General features: G+C 42.2%; 1 protein-coding gene across 1 annotated transcript in view; it reads left to right on the plus strand.

The window, feature by feature from the left end:
• Positions 1-147: 147 nt before the first annotated feature.
• RFX8 (regulatory factor X8) overlaps positions 148-15582 on the plus strand; it is a 31589-nt gene continuing 16154 nt past the window's right edge. The window contains exons 1-8 of the mRNA XM_039714428.1: positions 148-197; positions 3490-3613; positions 6329-6390; positions 7867-7953; positions 12291-12341; positions 13760-13823; positions 14851-14985; positions 15065-15142. Coding sequence (XP_039570362.1) covers positions 148-197; positions 3490-3613; positions 6329-6390; positions 7867-7953; positions 12291-12341; positions 13760-13823; positions 14851-14985; positions 15065-15142 — 651 coding nt within the window. The remainder of the gene's footprint in view (positions 198-3489; positions 3614-6328; positions 6391-7866; positions 7954-12290; positions 12342-13759; positions 13824-14850; positions 14986-15064; positions 15143-15582) is intronic.

Genomic DNA, 15582 nt, shown 5'->3' on the forward strand with positions numbered 1-15582 from the left:
GGCGCGGGGCGCGGGGCGGTGCCGCGCGGGCGGGCGGGCGTTACCGCCGTCCGTTACCCGACGGCCCCGGCACGCAGCGGCCCCGGCGCCACCATCGCGGTCCCAATGGACGAGGCGGAGCCGCAGCCCGCCCCGGAGCCGGCCGACATGGCTTATTTCGGCCCCACCTCCCTCACCTACCTGCCCGTCCTGCAGTGGTGGGTGCTGCCCCGTGCCCGGGACGGGCCGGGCGGAGGATGGAGCGGGAGGTGGCGCGGCTGTCTCCGCTCTCCCGCGGGGCTCGCAGGATCTGCCTTGCCACAGGGAGTGGAGGAGTCCCGCTTTTAACTGTTCTCGGTTTCGTAGGGCTAGAGTGTGGTTTGCTGCAAAGGCCCCATCATCACGGTGATGCATAAACGCTACCAAGCACGCAGGGAAATTTCCCCGAGAGACCACCCCGTGCCACAAGCCTTAGTGATACGGAGGTGGATTGACATGGGGGAAACGGGACTTTGTCTCAGCCTGTGCACTGGCTGGGATGCGGCCCTGGCAGCCATCCCCGTGGTGCGATGGCATCACCCATGGCATCACCCATGGCATCTCCCTGGAGGATCTCCCTGGCTCTGCCACTGGTGCCTGGTGGGCTCTCACAGCACACAGGTGGCTGCGAGCAGGTGGCACGCTGGCACTCGGGGTGATGCTGGGTGTTTGAGATTCTCCAGGGTTATTTTTTCTTGAGCTGAAGGTCGAGCTCCTTAATGAGACACTGTGTAGTGGAGGAAGGTTGACACCATTGTTTTCTTGGGCTTTGAGAACAGCATCCTCTGCCATGTGACATTCACAGAGAAACCAGGGTTACTTTACTTGTCTCCCCCAGCACAAACGAGTTCTGCTCATAAATAATGTTGAGGCTTTTGTGAAACAGTACCAACACATACAAACTTTTAACTCATCAGCAAGTGATCTTGAATAATTTTACTCCCCCCATCAGTCATACTTGAGCAGTGGGAGCAGTCTTGTGTTTTCCCTGTGATATGGACACCACTGCTCCCATTTTGAAAGGGCTGAAGGAAGAGATTCATACAAGGTCATTCATCCAACAGGTCTGAGACACAGCATAAAACTGAACCATAAGCAGTCATTGAAAGGATGAACTAATGATTCTTTTCATCATGACAGCCTTCTTTTCGTGTTTTGAAAAAATTTGAATGTTCAGCTTCATTTTACAGTTGGTGCATTTCCAGTAGCAAACCAGATTTTGGTCTAGAAATGGTTTAACAGCAGACTTGCCAACCTGTATAATGGCCTGGCTGCTAAGGGCTCACATGGAATGGGTGGCAAACCCTAAACACTTGCAGTCTGTGTGAGGTCCTAAAATCAATCGGATAAAAAACCCTACACAGTGTGTGGATAGTCAGTAGATGAATGGAGGAGGCCTTTTCCCCTGTGCTTTTACTTTAACCTCTGCCTTTCTCCCTTACCACACTTTCATTTTGATTTTTTTTGTCTTTATTCAGAGTTTTGTTTTGATGCATGCCATAAAAGCCCAGGTTTTGAAAACCTTGGGGCTAATAAGCAAAAAGAGGAGTGCTGTGCTCTTTTCTGTGCAGATTGCTTTCCTGATAGAAATATTTTTGTATTATGTGTCAGCACTAAGAAGGTGTTTGACTTACTATTTGAAAAAGACTGGCAATAGACAAAAAATTCACAAAATTGAATTTCCAAATACTTTGTCGCTAAGTAGTTAAATGCTGAGGAAAAACTATTGGCAGAAACCAGCTACTGGAGCATGAATTAATTTCTCATGCAGTTCCAATGACTCTTGTGATGTTATATTAAGGATGATTTTGAACTTAAGATTAATCTCCTCTGAGACTGCTCAATTGTGAAGAGTTTTGAGATGCTCTAGAAGAAAAAGCACTTCTGCCTGCTGGGAGGCAGAGCTCATCAGGACTCTCATGTAGAATGAATTTCATTTAACTTTTAGCCTGATGATGGGAAATACCCCATTAGAGCAGCAGATCCCCTATCTTTGAGTGCAGGTTCCTGCTCAGGTCTGGACATGAAGCCTTTGTTCTTGGGTGGTGGGGCTGGAGGTGGTGAGGAGCTGGCGGGGAGCCCAGCACAGCCTCTTGGGTTGTTGGGTGTTGAGGAGGTATAGGTGAGGCTTTTGGAGGTCTTCTGCTAGGCAGAAGGAAAGCTGGGGGAAACAGATAGCATTCTTCAATGGAAAGAGAGGAGGAGGCACAACTAACAGGTGAGGTAAACATCATCAGCTGCACAGAGACCACATTCTTGCTCAGTCTGTTCTAGCAAGCCAATTTGACCTTATCCAGTGTCTACTGACAATGCAACTAAGGTAAACAAGTGGGTTGCCTGAAGTCAGGGTACTAAAGCAGGATGCTGATTTGAAGTCCAGGTGACTTATCACACCCAGTGAATTGAAAAGTCTGCTTTCCCAACCAACTCGATTGTCAGTAAAGACACAGTGAGTAACTGGCACTGTGCTGCACAGGCATTCAGCTGATAAATTAATTAAATATGCATAAATAATTTGGTAGAACGGAAACAGAGTCAGAGCAAGAAAGCCCCATGATATAAGCAGTGTGTCATGCCTTGAAAATTAATCCCTCTGCTCCTTTGATTCAGCTTTGCTCTCGTATTTGCACCATTGCCTATTATCTTCTGACATCAAAACCATTGGCATTATTTTATAATTAAAGATCATTTTTCCTGGTGAAGATAATATCTTAGGCTAATAAGTAACCAAGTTTACATTTCCCTCACCTTATTCACATGAGTAGTTGCATTTACTTGGCTATGACCATTCTGTTTAGTAGGATGAATCAGGGATTTGGCAAAAGGATGGATATTTAAGCACCTAAGCCTGTTTCAGTCCTGGCAGTTCTGTTATATAGTAACTGTAAATTAAAACTCTGTTCGCCTATTAAATTTTTCCTAAAATCACAAAACCAGAATGTGGTCTATTATAGTTTGTGCACTCTGTCCCAAAACACCATATTTAATATTTTAGGTGGGAAAATTCTTGTATTATTATTTTTGGCATAGTGGGTACCCTTCTGTTTAGAAGACTGAAGTTAGATCCTTTGATATAACAACATTTTGCACATGAGAAATTCTAATACTGTTTGTATTGGTGTTAATTTTATAATGGTATTACTAAGTGCTATTGTTTTAATTTAAAAATTATGAGAACTAGTTAATTGCTTAGCAGAATCTCACATCACCTCTCTTACATGTTGAAAACAAGGATATCAGGGCTTTAAAAGTTAAAAGTAAACAGAGAGTATACATGTATATAGATATGAAAAAGTATATTGTTTCCCAGGATACAGAATAACACAAAGGAAGTAGCTCTTTTTGGTTCTATGCTTCTATAAAATCAACATTACTATTACAGAGGTCACAGTAAATCTGATGAACTACAAAAATCTAACAATTCTTTCTTCTAACTCTGACATAAACCAATTGATGACTTTTGTTTTGAAGGCTAGCTGATAATTTCTATTTGTGTGGAGGATGCACTGTACCCTGTCGGCTGCTATATGAGCTGTATATTGAAACCTGCAATCCAGATTTCAAGATTCAAGTACATCCATCCACCTTTGGAAAGGTACAGAGTAGATAAGATATACAGGATAAGAAGTAGGGATGCCTAAAGACAAAGCCTGATCATCAGCTTTACACACTGCATATCAAAAGACATTAAATAACAGAGAAGAATGAATATGTAATGAATTATGCTTTTTTGTTTTCTAATGTATTTCTGCTAAGCCTTGGTGTAGATGCATTTGTACCGGAGGAAACAGTATTGTTTGGCATGCAGTTTATTTTCTTCAGGGAACTGGTGTGTGATACACTAGCAAAGATTTCTTTTGCCAATATATTTTAGAAAGTTTTACAGTGTTCTTTTTTTAACAGCAGAAAGTTATGCAACTCATTCCACGGAGATGAGTCTTCTGTCTTTAAAAGATACCTTTGGTTGTTACATAATTTTATACTTTCCCTTTTCAGTATACTTGAGGAGATTTTGCCCCAAACATACCCTAAAAAGTTGCTACAGAATCATCCAAGCAAAACAAATGCAGATGTAGAACTGAATCTCCTTCTAACAGTTCCACTTTTCTATTACATACAGGTTGATACAACCCATGGAAATATTGACACTTAGAAATCCAAATTGCAATCGACACCCATAGCTAGTCAACCATTTTTAACTAATTAAGGAAGATATTGTGATTATTTCTTGTTCCAGACTTCTTATTCAGATTTCAGAACTTCCTATTTTTTATGGGTAACTTTCTGTTAATTCCCATAGTAAGAGCTACTAAGCATTGTTTTAACACAAGCCCAAAATAATTTAAGTACAAGTTGTACCTGAAGTCAATTTCATTTGTATGGCTAACCCCATTCTATGAATCATTTATCTCAATTCAGTTGAATCTAATTTTTTTACTGGGTAAGTTAAATCACTTTTGCTGAAAATTAATATTTGAGTGAGTGATCTGGTGTAATTTATTACCACAGCTTAATGGATCATCACCCATCAGCTAAGACCACAGGTAGAATTTGCCTGGCTCAGCATAGACATTGGCCACGAAGCTTGTCACCTTAAAAATCTCTAGGTAGCCACTGGAGAGAAATAAGTAGCTACACATTTCCTCAGACTAAATGAGTCACCTCAGACAGCTCAGATGAACGGGGCCTCAGAACTGCCACTTGTTTTTCTCATTGACTGCGCAGTCTGCAGCGACTATCCTAGAGTCCTCTGCCTTGTAGCCATGTAGATGAGATTAATCCCATCCTGCCTGTACCCTTCCAGTGCTCCAGCTCAGCCGAGTTACCACCTGTAAGCCAAGCCTTCATGTGGTTTACCTTAATATGTTTGACTTTTAAGCTGGGACAGGCACAGATGAAGTGTGTCTGGTGACATGGAAGAGCTGACGAGCCAGAGCTGCTGTGGGCTGGTGTTGCAACTATTTGCTTACAGCCTCAGCCAGCCCAGAGCATTGCTGTGCAAGCTGACACATCCCAAAGCAGCAAGCTGGGGTGCAGCTCTCCAGTGCCTTGAAATGGTCTGGCCTTGTGCAGCAAGAGAATGGACATTGTAGCAAGAACCTGAGGAGAGCAGGAGCTGCAGCAATCCTGGTTTAACCTGAGTGCACGTGTAATCACTTACCACAGCCTATAATGGGCTGAGCTATTAATAATTTACCAAGCTGTAGTAACCTGACTATGCTCCATGTGTGTGGACTGCAAGGGCTTTTGCAGTCCAGCCCCATGTGGGTCAAACTACGTTGGCTGAAGACACTACTAGTCTCATCTGCCCTGTCCCTCTGTCCAAACACATCACTGTCTCTGTAAGGAATGGCAGCGGGAGGAAGGATATGTCCTGTGCCACAAAAGCCCTAGATTCATAGGCTGTCCTTTTAGAAAAATGGGATTGTGCTAAGCTATCAATTTGAGAAAGGGAGCATCTGGGGTGGGTGCACGCAGAAACATGCAATGAACAGGTCCATCATAACCCTAGAGGTGCATGTTGATGAGTCCTTTACCAGGCCCTTGGGCCACCAACACACTGAGCAGAGTCCAAGCTGCTGAGTGGAGACTCTCTTCACTCCTTGCTAACACAGAGTAAATCCTCTGCTCCTGCTATATTGGGAATATTAGAGTGTCCTGTGTTAGTCCTGGACCCAAGTGTCCTGAGTTAGTCTCTGTTAGTCTCAGGACAGCTCATGCAGAATAATCGTAGTGAAGTGGATTATAACCCTGACAGTATCTAATTACTCTGTAGAGCCCAGCCTTGACAGATGCTGCATGACCTCAGTTCACACCACCACAGTGGTCAGAAGGTTGCTTTGCAGCTTGATCATTCAGGGCCTTTTAAGACAGACAAGTCTGGCCCTATCCTGTCAGTACACCTTCCAAGAGTAAGTGGGTAGGTGAAGCCCCTTGGGTAAGTCCTTCATAAATGAATAAGGCTTGAAGGTCTGGCAGAGTATGGGACCGTCAGGGCACCTTCAGGTTCCCCCAGCTGATTGATCCTGCCCTGGCTGCAGGGGATCTCTCGGTGTGAGCACTGTTTTCTAGTGCAAATTATTAAAAAAAATCCTACTTGAGAGAGGTAATCCTTTAAATTATTTCGCCTTGGATTCACAAATGCCTGATTGAGTTTAGTTCAACAGTTACCATTTGAGAAGTATGTAAGAACAGGTATTAGCCTGGAAATTATGAAAAGCAAAGTGATTAAAGACAAAAAAGTGTGCCAGATACATTTTTGCATCTTTGAGTGAATTTGCCAAGTATCTCTAATTTTCTGTTTATACAGCTTATTCAGTTAGTTTTCCCAGGCCTGGTGACAAGAAAGCGGACCACAGCAGGGAGCATCAGGTATTGGGTTTTTGTCCTTTCTTTGAAAATGTTATTTATAACTATTCTAATAAAATTTTAAAGTGGGTGACTTTTCAGCCCCAGCACTGTAATATGGCAGCTGAATTGTTGGTTGCAAGTCTGTAACACAATCCAAGATCCAGAGTAATTAATGGTGTAACCAAGGACATTAAAATAGAGTTAATTCCATGAAAACCACCACATCAGATCTGTTTTGGTAAGGCATGAATTCCAGATTGGACTGCTTTTTAAAAGACCTTAGGGCTCCAATTTGTATTGGCTATTAACAGAATGGTTGTATGAAGCATCTGCCAGATATCACAGCCTTACTGAGAGCTCTTCAGACACTGCAGCTGTAGGCCAGGAAAGACTGGCTCTGGGGTGCACAGGGATGGTGATTAATGATTAATGATTAATGTTTCTATTGTGCTTTTTGTCCTTGCACACATCCATGGAGTGACCCAGCATATACTGATGGTCAATGGAAACACTGTACAGTTTCAAACCATTTAAATCAGACAACTTCAGGTCCTCCTCCTAAACGTCCTTTCTTTTCCCTTCCCTCTCTTCTAGAGCACAGAGAGTTTGATGCATTTTCATATCCAAAGTTATACTCACATGCTGAACATCCAGACTAGGAAAAGGGATGTTTTAAGCTCATTGAAACCGAATAATTTTACAAGCATTTTATGTAGCTGTCAAGTATGGGCTTTGAGAGCAGCATGCCTTGACTTGTCTCCACTAGTCTGGACTTGCTATCAGCTTGAGCTAGGAGATCCTTTATTCTGGGAGATACTCTTAGGTTCCTGCTCACAGCAGACAGGATTTGGGATGGTGTTTGGTGGCCTCCATGCTCGCTGTTGCCATCAGCAGAAGGTTACCTGCTCCTGGCTGCAGGTGGCCCCAAAGCATGGCACTGCTGCCCCGGCTCCTGGTGCCCAGCCTGGGAGGAGCCAGCTGGCAGCGCCGTGTAGCAGAGATGGTGGCTCTGTTTCTCACTGAGCTCAGATAAATCTTACAGAAGGTCTGGCAGTTTCCCTGAGTTTTAGCTTGCCATGACGCTGATGGGCCATCCAGTCACTGAGCTACTGTAAATGGCCGAGGAACAGCTGCACTGAGTCCTTCAGCTTCCGTGGGATATGGGGACCTCTGTCTGCTCAGAGCCTGTTTCCTGACATCACCAACTCTCCTTTGTGTACAAATCTGAGGCACTCCATTCACTGGCTTAAGTTTTATTTAATTTAGAAGAGAGTATCATTGCAGGACAAAAACTGTTAAAAGGAGTTTGTAAAAAGTTTGTGGGATTATTTTCTGTTTGGGAAAATAAACATTCAACAAAATTTAAAAAACAAATATAGCTTTTTCTACTTGATCTTTTCTTGGTTAAATAGAATGATCATCTGCTTTCAAAAGAGGATTATTAATTATTTGCTGACTTGTTGAAAATCATACAGTTAATATTTTTTAATTTTCTAGATATCATTATGATGGAATAGCTATCAAGAAGGAGTCTTCCTTTTATGCACGTTTTTGCTGTCTTCTGTATGAACAAAATTATCTCAGGTTTGTTTTTAAAAATGTTTTAATCAAAAAATGTCACATGGCTGTATGTTTTCTGTCCATGAAAATCTGTAAATCTTCTGTTGAACACTGACAGTAGCATTATATTTTTCTTCTCATTATAAACACTATGAAAGTGCTGTGCCATTAAGTGCTGTGCCCTAATAGACAAGCTGCATTTTGGAAACAGATACTGCCTAATTAGACTTCCAAAAATTGGGCACTTTAGCCACATAGATCTTAAGAGCAGGAACTCATGCTGAACCTAAAAGAAGAGCTTAATATGTTAAGACCCTAAATGGGAGCTCAAAAAAACCATATTGAAATGGCTTCTTGACATTCCATCACCTTCCTCATTAAACAGTAGGCTGGAAAAATGTGTTAGAGTATAAATGTCTGTGCTGTTTTGAAGAGTCCTACACACAATCTTGTTATCTGGGTTTTTACTGCTTGAAACAGGACTTCAAAAATACTTCATTCACTTGGTTTTAAAATATCAGATTTTAAAATCACCTCTTGTAAGACAACATCAATAAGAAAATGCATAAGACAAGTAAAAATGGATTGCAAAACTTAAAAGCCTAAAGTCCTAAAACGAATGTAAGATACTATGGTAGGTTAAAGGGTAGACAGGAGCATGTTGTGGGCAGGAGAGGAAGAATTCTTATGGTTGAGCTCATGGTTGAGATAAACAAACCACAGGCTTGAACTTCTTCCCAAGGAAAGGAAAAAAAAAAACCAATCAAAAAACGGAAGAGAATTGCTGCCAATCCGCAGCAGTTTTACACTGCTTTACAGTGAAGAAAAAAATTAGATACAGTCTGTGCCTTGGACTTTGAAGACCAGGTTTGTATCCTCATTCTCTTACAGTCTTGTACATTACTTTAGTGTGTATATGGGTAAATTCTATAATTAGTTTTTCATCCTTTAATATGGAGATACAGCATTATTCTGTGGCATGAATGCTAGGGGCATACAAGTCCATATGAGGACCCAGATATCTGGTGATGCTGAAAGTCTTTCAGTGATATTTTGTATAATATTTACTTAATTGAGTGTATGCATTGGAAGAACATGGAAAAATTATACCCATGAGTTTGTTGCCTTTCTTGACAGGTTTTATGGCAGGTAATGTTGCAGAAGTCCATAGAGGGACAAGGGTAAATGATGAGACAAGACAGAGGATCAAGTTCTGTAGATGATCGACTGACAGTCTGTTGTTGTGAGACTAAACAAATTATTGATAGGAAATTTGAGGCTGGTTTCCCATGTCACAGTTACTGAAGGGATATCCTTCACTTCCTCTGTACCCAGTATAACCAGAATAGGCCTAAGTTTTGACATTCACAATAGGAAAGGTCTTGTCCACTGTTTAAGGGATATTGCAGGTCTCTGGCTAAGTTTCTGCTGGTCTTTCCTTTTCAGGGAAAGAAAGGTGTTTCCCAGCAGCATCACTTAAAAATAACTGTCTTAATGGGCATAAAAGGAAAGCTGATTTCTCTGGTCATATGGGAGCTGAGAGAGAACAGAATGATTTGAATTATTGCTCTTTTTTTCCTCCCAGTGTACAAACATGAGGAAAAAATTATAAAGTAGGAGGAACCAAAGGAGCAATGTTAGCTGAGTTTGGGGCAGGTGCAGAAAGAAGGACTTTGTCCACTGCTGGGAGACAGACACACCACATAGGCCAGCATAGCTTCTGTCTTGGCCCTCCTCATGGAAATGAGCCACCTCCTCTGTGGGCTGGGGAACACCCTGTGGGTCACGCTTAGCCACAGGGCAGCTGCTGCCCTGGCTGCTCCAGGCCCTCTCCTCCTCCTTCTCCACAGCTGCAGAGGTGCCTGCCCAGACACCTACTCCTAAAAAATGTGTTTAATTTGGCCAAGGCAAGAAATAGGATGTGCCTTCCAGGGAAAGGACTGACATCAACCAGCCACCTACTGATCTTGGTATTGGTTCTTAAGATAAGCACCTCTCCTATTGAGAAAAGGCTGAGAATTGGTGTTCTTCAGCCTGGAGAAGAGAAGGCTCCAGGGAGACCTTAAAAGCACCTTCCAGTACCTAAAGGGAGCCAACAGGAGAGCTGGGGAAAGACTTTGTACTGAAAGAAGGTAGGCTTGATTGGATATTAGGAAGAAATTCTTTACAGTGAGGGTGGTGAGGCACTGGAAGAGGTTGCCCAGAGAAGCTGTGGATCCCCATCCTTGGAATTGTTCAAGGCCAGGCTGGATGGGGCTCTGAGCAACTTGCTCTAGTGGAAGGTGTCCCTGTCCATGGCAGTGGAGTTGCACTGGATAATCCTTGACAGTCCCTTACAAACCAAACTATTCTATGATTCTATAACTTTTCAGATAAAAAAAAAAAGCAAGATATAAAGATCATAGTCAGACAAAGATCATATTTCTAGCTGCATTAGAAAAGTCCCTTAACCACAAAATTATCTTGTCTGATGCTCCCTTCATTAAAGACAATTTTAAGAAGACACTATAATGTTGAGGCAAGCCAGACAGCTGAAATTAGAACAGCTTCCACTCTAAATTCAGCTACATGTCCCTCTCCCAAGCCAACATGCAAGTCCACAACACCTGGGCAGATGGGTGTCACAATTACTTCTTAGTATCTCATATAGCACAGCAGGAGAAAACAGAGAGAAAGCAGTAGAAAAGCACAAAACGCAGCCAGAGAAGGATGAGTAGCATGACACTGAAAGAAATTATTAGGTCTCGTACTAAAAAAACATCTGCTTCAACCAAATAAGTGAGTTAGTTTCCATTTGTGTGGAGTTTTGTAAATTTTTTTGTAATTAAGTAATGAAGGAAATAACTCATCTTTACTGTCCTATCAGTAGGGTTCAGTACTTTTTGAAATCACCATTAATTTTTCATGATCCAATAAAACTGATAAAAACAGCAATGGAAAAATCTAGATTGTTTTTTACTTTAAAAAATTGAAACTTTGAAAAAGCAGTTAAAACTTGATGACTCTTTTACCTGAAAGAAGAAGTTGTGTTCTCATATAAGTAATCATATTTGTAAACACAGCAGGGTACTTGACATATAATGTCAATTTTTGAGAGTGTATTTGTGTGGAAATTTCCAAATCAGAGTGAAGAAGATTTATAATGTAGCATTTCAGTGCAGTCCAGTGCCAGTCTGTTGTCCAGACCCCTCTAATGGGATAACTTCTCTGGCTTGTTGCCATTTCCCTCAGGCAGAGGCTGGGGATATCTGTTTCAGCAGTAAACGTGTCCTAAACAGCTACTGCGCCCTCCCATGCCCGAATTAAATCCAACATGAAGATGCTTTTCCTGTCACACCTGCCAGGAGGAAGGTGGATCCCTGAGCCCAGCTGAGACACCACGGCATCCATCAGCCTGTGGGCTGGCAAGCAAAAGAAAGGCTCCAAAATTGTGGAGTCTTTCTAATTACTGCAGAGGATATTTCTTGACCATGATAGCCAGCAAGTGACATGGTGCTGATGTTGAGGAACTTGGCTGCTGAAGGATCTGGCAGCCTGGGAGCTATGCTTGTGGGTGTCACAGAAATGGCAGTAAGATTATAATGGTTTGCCTTTAAACACAAAGAAGGTGGTTGCATTTTGGTAGTCAGTGGGACCTCAGATGTGTTGGGGTTGGAATGTTTTCACACAAGGGGTGATGAGGATGGTCTTACACAGCATCTGTAAATTGGTTCATTGAGAAATCTTCAATTCTTTGAAGATATGTGTACCACTGCTCTGATGATGGCATTATGAAAATAGTGTAAATATATGCAGCTGTAGTCAATGAGGTCTGCAAATGTATTACAGACGTGAGGGAATATGGTATTTACTGATTTGTATTACAGCAGAATGTGATCCCTCTTGGAATGGGAGCTTTGAGGACAAGCTCTCCCTAAAATGGTACCAGGTCTGGCTCAGAGTACAGCAGTGTTTAAAAACTTCATTGAATTTTGGTTCTGTAATAGCTGCTTTTTTGATTCTAGTAATAGACAAGGTTTAGGGTCCTGACTGGCTAGTGAAGCAAACATACTATTTTTTAATTAAAAAAATTATTTTGCTTCTAGCAAATTAACTTTTCTAATCTCTGTGTAATCTGACAGTCAACAGCATGCACATTCACCACCTCCCCTCCTTTCATTTTTCTTTTGTTCTTCCCATTTGCATCTCTGTTATTCTTTATTTCATCCCCATTGTTGTATTTCCCATTTTAGCTTCAGTTCCCACCCCACAGCATTGTCCAAACTCTGCAAGAGAGATAGTGAAACTCCTTGTGATTTTTTGTCTCCCGTTTTCCCCTTCTCCCACCCACCTCCTCTTTTGTGTGTTCTGTCTCTACCCAGGCACTGCTCTCCGGGGGAAGTGAGCATCTCTGATGTGCAGCCGAGCACCAGGTGAGCCCCAGCCCCCTTTGGCAGCATGGCAGCTGTTTGTCAGTGTTCCATAGGTATTTGCCTGGCTGCTGGGCACAGAGGACTCCTTGGCTGTCCCCCGTGTCCCTGTGTCAGGGGAGTGGGGAGCCAGGCTGCCGAGGGAACCAAGGCACTGGAGGCGAGCCATGCTGATACGGGTTGCCATAGCAGCAGCAGCAGAAGATACAGCTGGCCGCCCTCTCAGGGAGAGCAGGAGCTGGAAAACACTCATTAATTTTATTTCACCAGCTTCAGAAATCTGCAGGAAGGACCTGTTTGAAAGGAGTGTTATGAAACATCTCTACTTACATGTGTTTGCTTTGTCCAATCACCACTTCTAAAATGTTTGGGCAAAGGAGTCACGAGCTCTACCAAACACACTCAGCATGGATGCTGTGCCCTGTGTTGGGCAGCCAGATTGGTGGTTTTGCTGGAGCACAGCCTTCAAGGCACAGGGTAGGGCAGAGGGAGAGGTGGCAAGGGCCAGTCCTGTGGATGGCAGAGAGTGCAGAGGAACATTTCCAGTGGCTGGAGTTTACAGGAGGATAAGTTGTTACATTTTGTCCTCCGTCCCTTCAGGGTGTATGGCGGAACCCTGGTTTGTAATGCATCACAGCAGTGGAACCCAGTAGCCAGGCTCTGATTAGATAGCCTGCCACCCTTCCAGACAGGAGCCTTGGGTTTGAAATGCTTTCATAGACAGTGAGCAGCTGCCAGCAGCAGATGGAGACTTGACTGGAGACATCCAAATTTTGCAGCATGCCCCTTTTACTAGCAACATTGCTTCTCCCTCCCATCAGCCTCAGCAAAACAGGCAGGGAGAGAGCCAGGAGAAAGTCCAGCAAGAAAGCAGCCTGTTGTGCCTGCTTTCAGCAACCAGCCAGAGGTTGAGCCTTTGCAGGTCTAGGTAAATTCTGACTGTGTGACACACCACGGCCAACTTGCAAAGTAAATGGGAAGCAGTCAGAAACAAAATGCCATCTAAACTTATGTGTGATGCAGAAAATGGAATAACTGTGAAACCTAAAGCAAAGGGATTGTAATGTTTTTGTTATTTTCATATTTGTGATAGTTATTACCATTCCAAACAAACTGCAACTAGTAATATAAACCCACGGTTTTGGTGCAAGAAGTTCAAAGACATTGCACTGTTAAATGGTCAATTGTCATTAAAATGAATGTTTCAGTTTAATCCTAAAATTCAGAAGTTGGTCCCAGATTTGTTAGAAAATCATGGGATTACTAAATTACAGGAAAGGCAGCGGGTTTTTTTTCTCAAATACAATTCTCCAACCTAGTGGAGTCTATCCAGTTTGAGCTCATTTTCTTACTAAATGCAGAATGAATCAGTGAACTTTTGAATGTTTGTTTGGTTTTTTCTGTTATTTATTTTATCACAGTAGAAGTTCCTGGAGTTCTGAAAATGCAGCTGATTACAAGAAGAATAGACCAAAAAAAGGAACAGTGAGTTTCAGATACATTAGACATAACAAAATGTCTATCTGTGTGTTTAATTACAACTTCTATCTAATATGTTTTGATGAAATACAGCTAGCCCATCTTCCTCAAAATAGTCTTGGTCTGTGTAATCTCACTACATGCTTAGTTCCCCCAGTCCTATTTCATCCATTAGCTAAATATTTTTGTTGTCTTATCATCAGCTCAAATAATTTTTTCTGTACTGAGAGCAGAAATTGTGCCTGACAGATCAGTTTTGAATATTAGGGGAGTTAGTGAGGTACAGCTTTCCTTGCCTGAAGCCCACAGTAACAGACCCTCATGCTGTTGAGATGGTATCTTTTCAACACATCGTTTCTTACTCACTGACAACATCTACATGCTCGGAGTTTATTGTCATAAGAAGTATTTAAATACTAGGAAATGATTAAGAAAAAAGAGCACAACCCCTGCCCACAGAAAAGGGCAGATGCAAAACTAACCTGTGGCAGTTCTCCCCTCAGCCAGCTGTCATGGGATGTCCTGACACCAGGCTTGTTGGATCAGCCAGCAGAGCATGAGCAACAAACTTGTGTGGACCAAAGTGAGGAAAGAATGAGAGGCTGGATGTGTGACTTACTTCCACCGAGTGCTCGGGTGCAGTACTGAGTGCTGTGACAATGACAGGCAATGGGAAATGTCCTGTCATCCCCCCAGCACAGCCAGCTATCTGCAGCCTCATGCAGAGGGTTACAAGTGTGATACGAGTGCTACAGAACATATATATGGAAGATCTGTATAGCATTAAATATTTACTGGTTTTGAAAAGAAATTCATGTACCATTTAGGATTTGAACAGTTAGGCAGACCTTCTTTTTTTTTTTTCTTCCCCTATTTTCTAAAAAAAAGACAAGCATTTCTCTAAAGAAATACACCTTATTATAAAATCATGTCCTACAACTTCAAGAAAATATTTAACACCTTTAACCAAACTGACAAAGTAATTGCAATCTTTTTTTTTTTAATTGTCCAAAATAAATTCTGATGCATCAAGAGTAAGAATTTGCAGTATTATCCATCTGTCATTTATCTGAAGACTGAACAAGAGACATTTCATTACCTTTCTCCTGATTTCAACCAGTTCTTCTTTGGAGAACAAGCACAAAGTGAGACATACCCCTATGAACTGGTACGTTGAAAGTACATGGCCATAAAACAAGTTAGCTCTTTTCCTGTGAGATCATTTTGTACCCTCTTTTTGGTAACAGATTGCACTGCTTGCCAATGACTACTACAGCTATTGTCAAGTTATTTTACAAATGGTGAGAGAGACCAAGCTTGACAAGGTATGCTTTTTCTTTAACAACATTTACTCTGACAACAGCAAACAGCTGTGAGGGCAAAATTGTGTCTGTGTAGCTTATTTATTTGATGATTTGAGCCAAAGTAGATGATGATTTACAGACAAAAGGAGCATTCAGTCAAGTTATTTTAAAATTCTGAATTAACACAACTTGCTCCAAGAATCTGAGTTTGTACACATATTCTGAGCCCTCCTGCCACATCAATAAGTCTGAGCTGAGCACCTAACACATAGCCATGGATACATACCTTTAACTACATTCTCATATCCATGGCACAATTCTTTGTTTCTTTCCTCTTTTGTACACTGCCTGGTGAGGTTCAGCTTGTTGCTGCTTCCCCAGCACGCTTCCACTTCCACTGGAGCCCAGCCAGGATGGGCCCAGGCAAAGAGCCCATCTCCATGGTCATTCCTTTGCTTCTG

Source organism: Passer montanus, unplaced genomic scaffold (assembly GCF_014805655.1).
Source record: "Passer montanus isolate IOZ18808 unplaced genomic scaffold, ASM1480565v1 scaffold3, whole genome shotgun sequence".
Classification (NCBI taxonomy): Eukaryota; Metazoa; Chordata; class Aves; order Passeriformes; family Passeridae; genus Passer; species Passer montanus.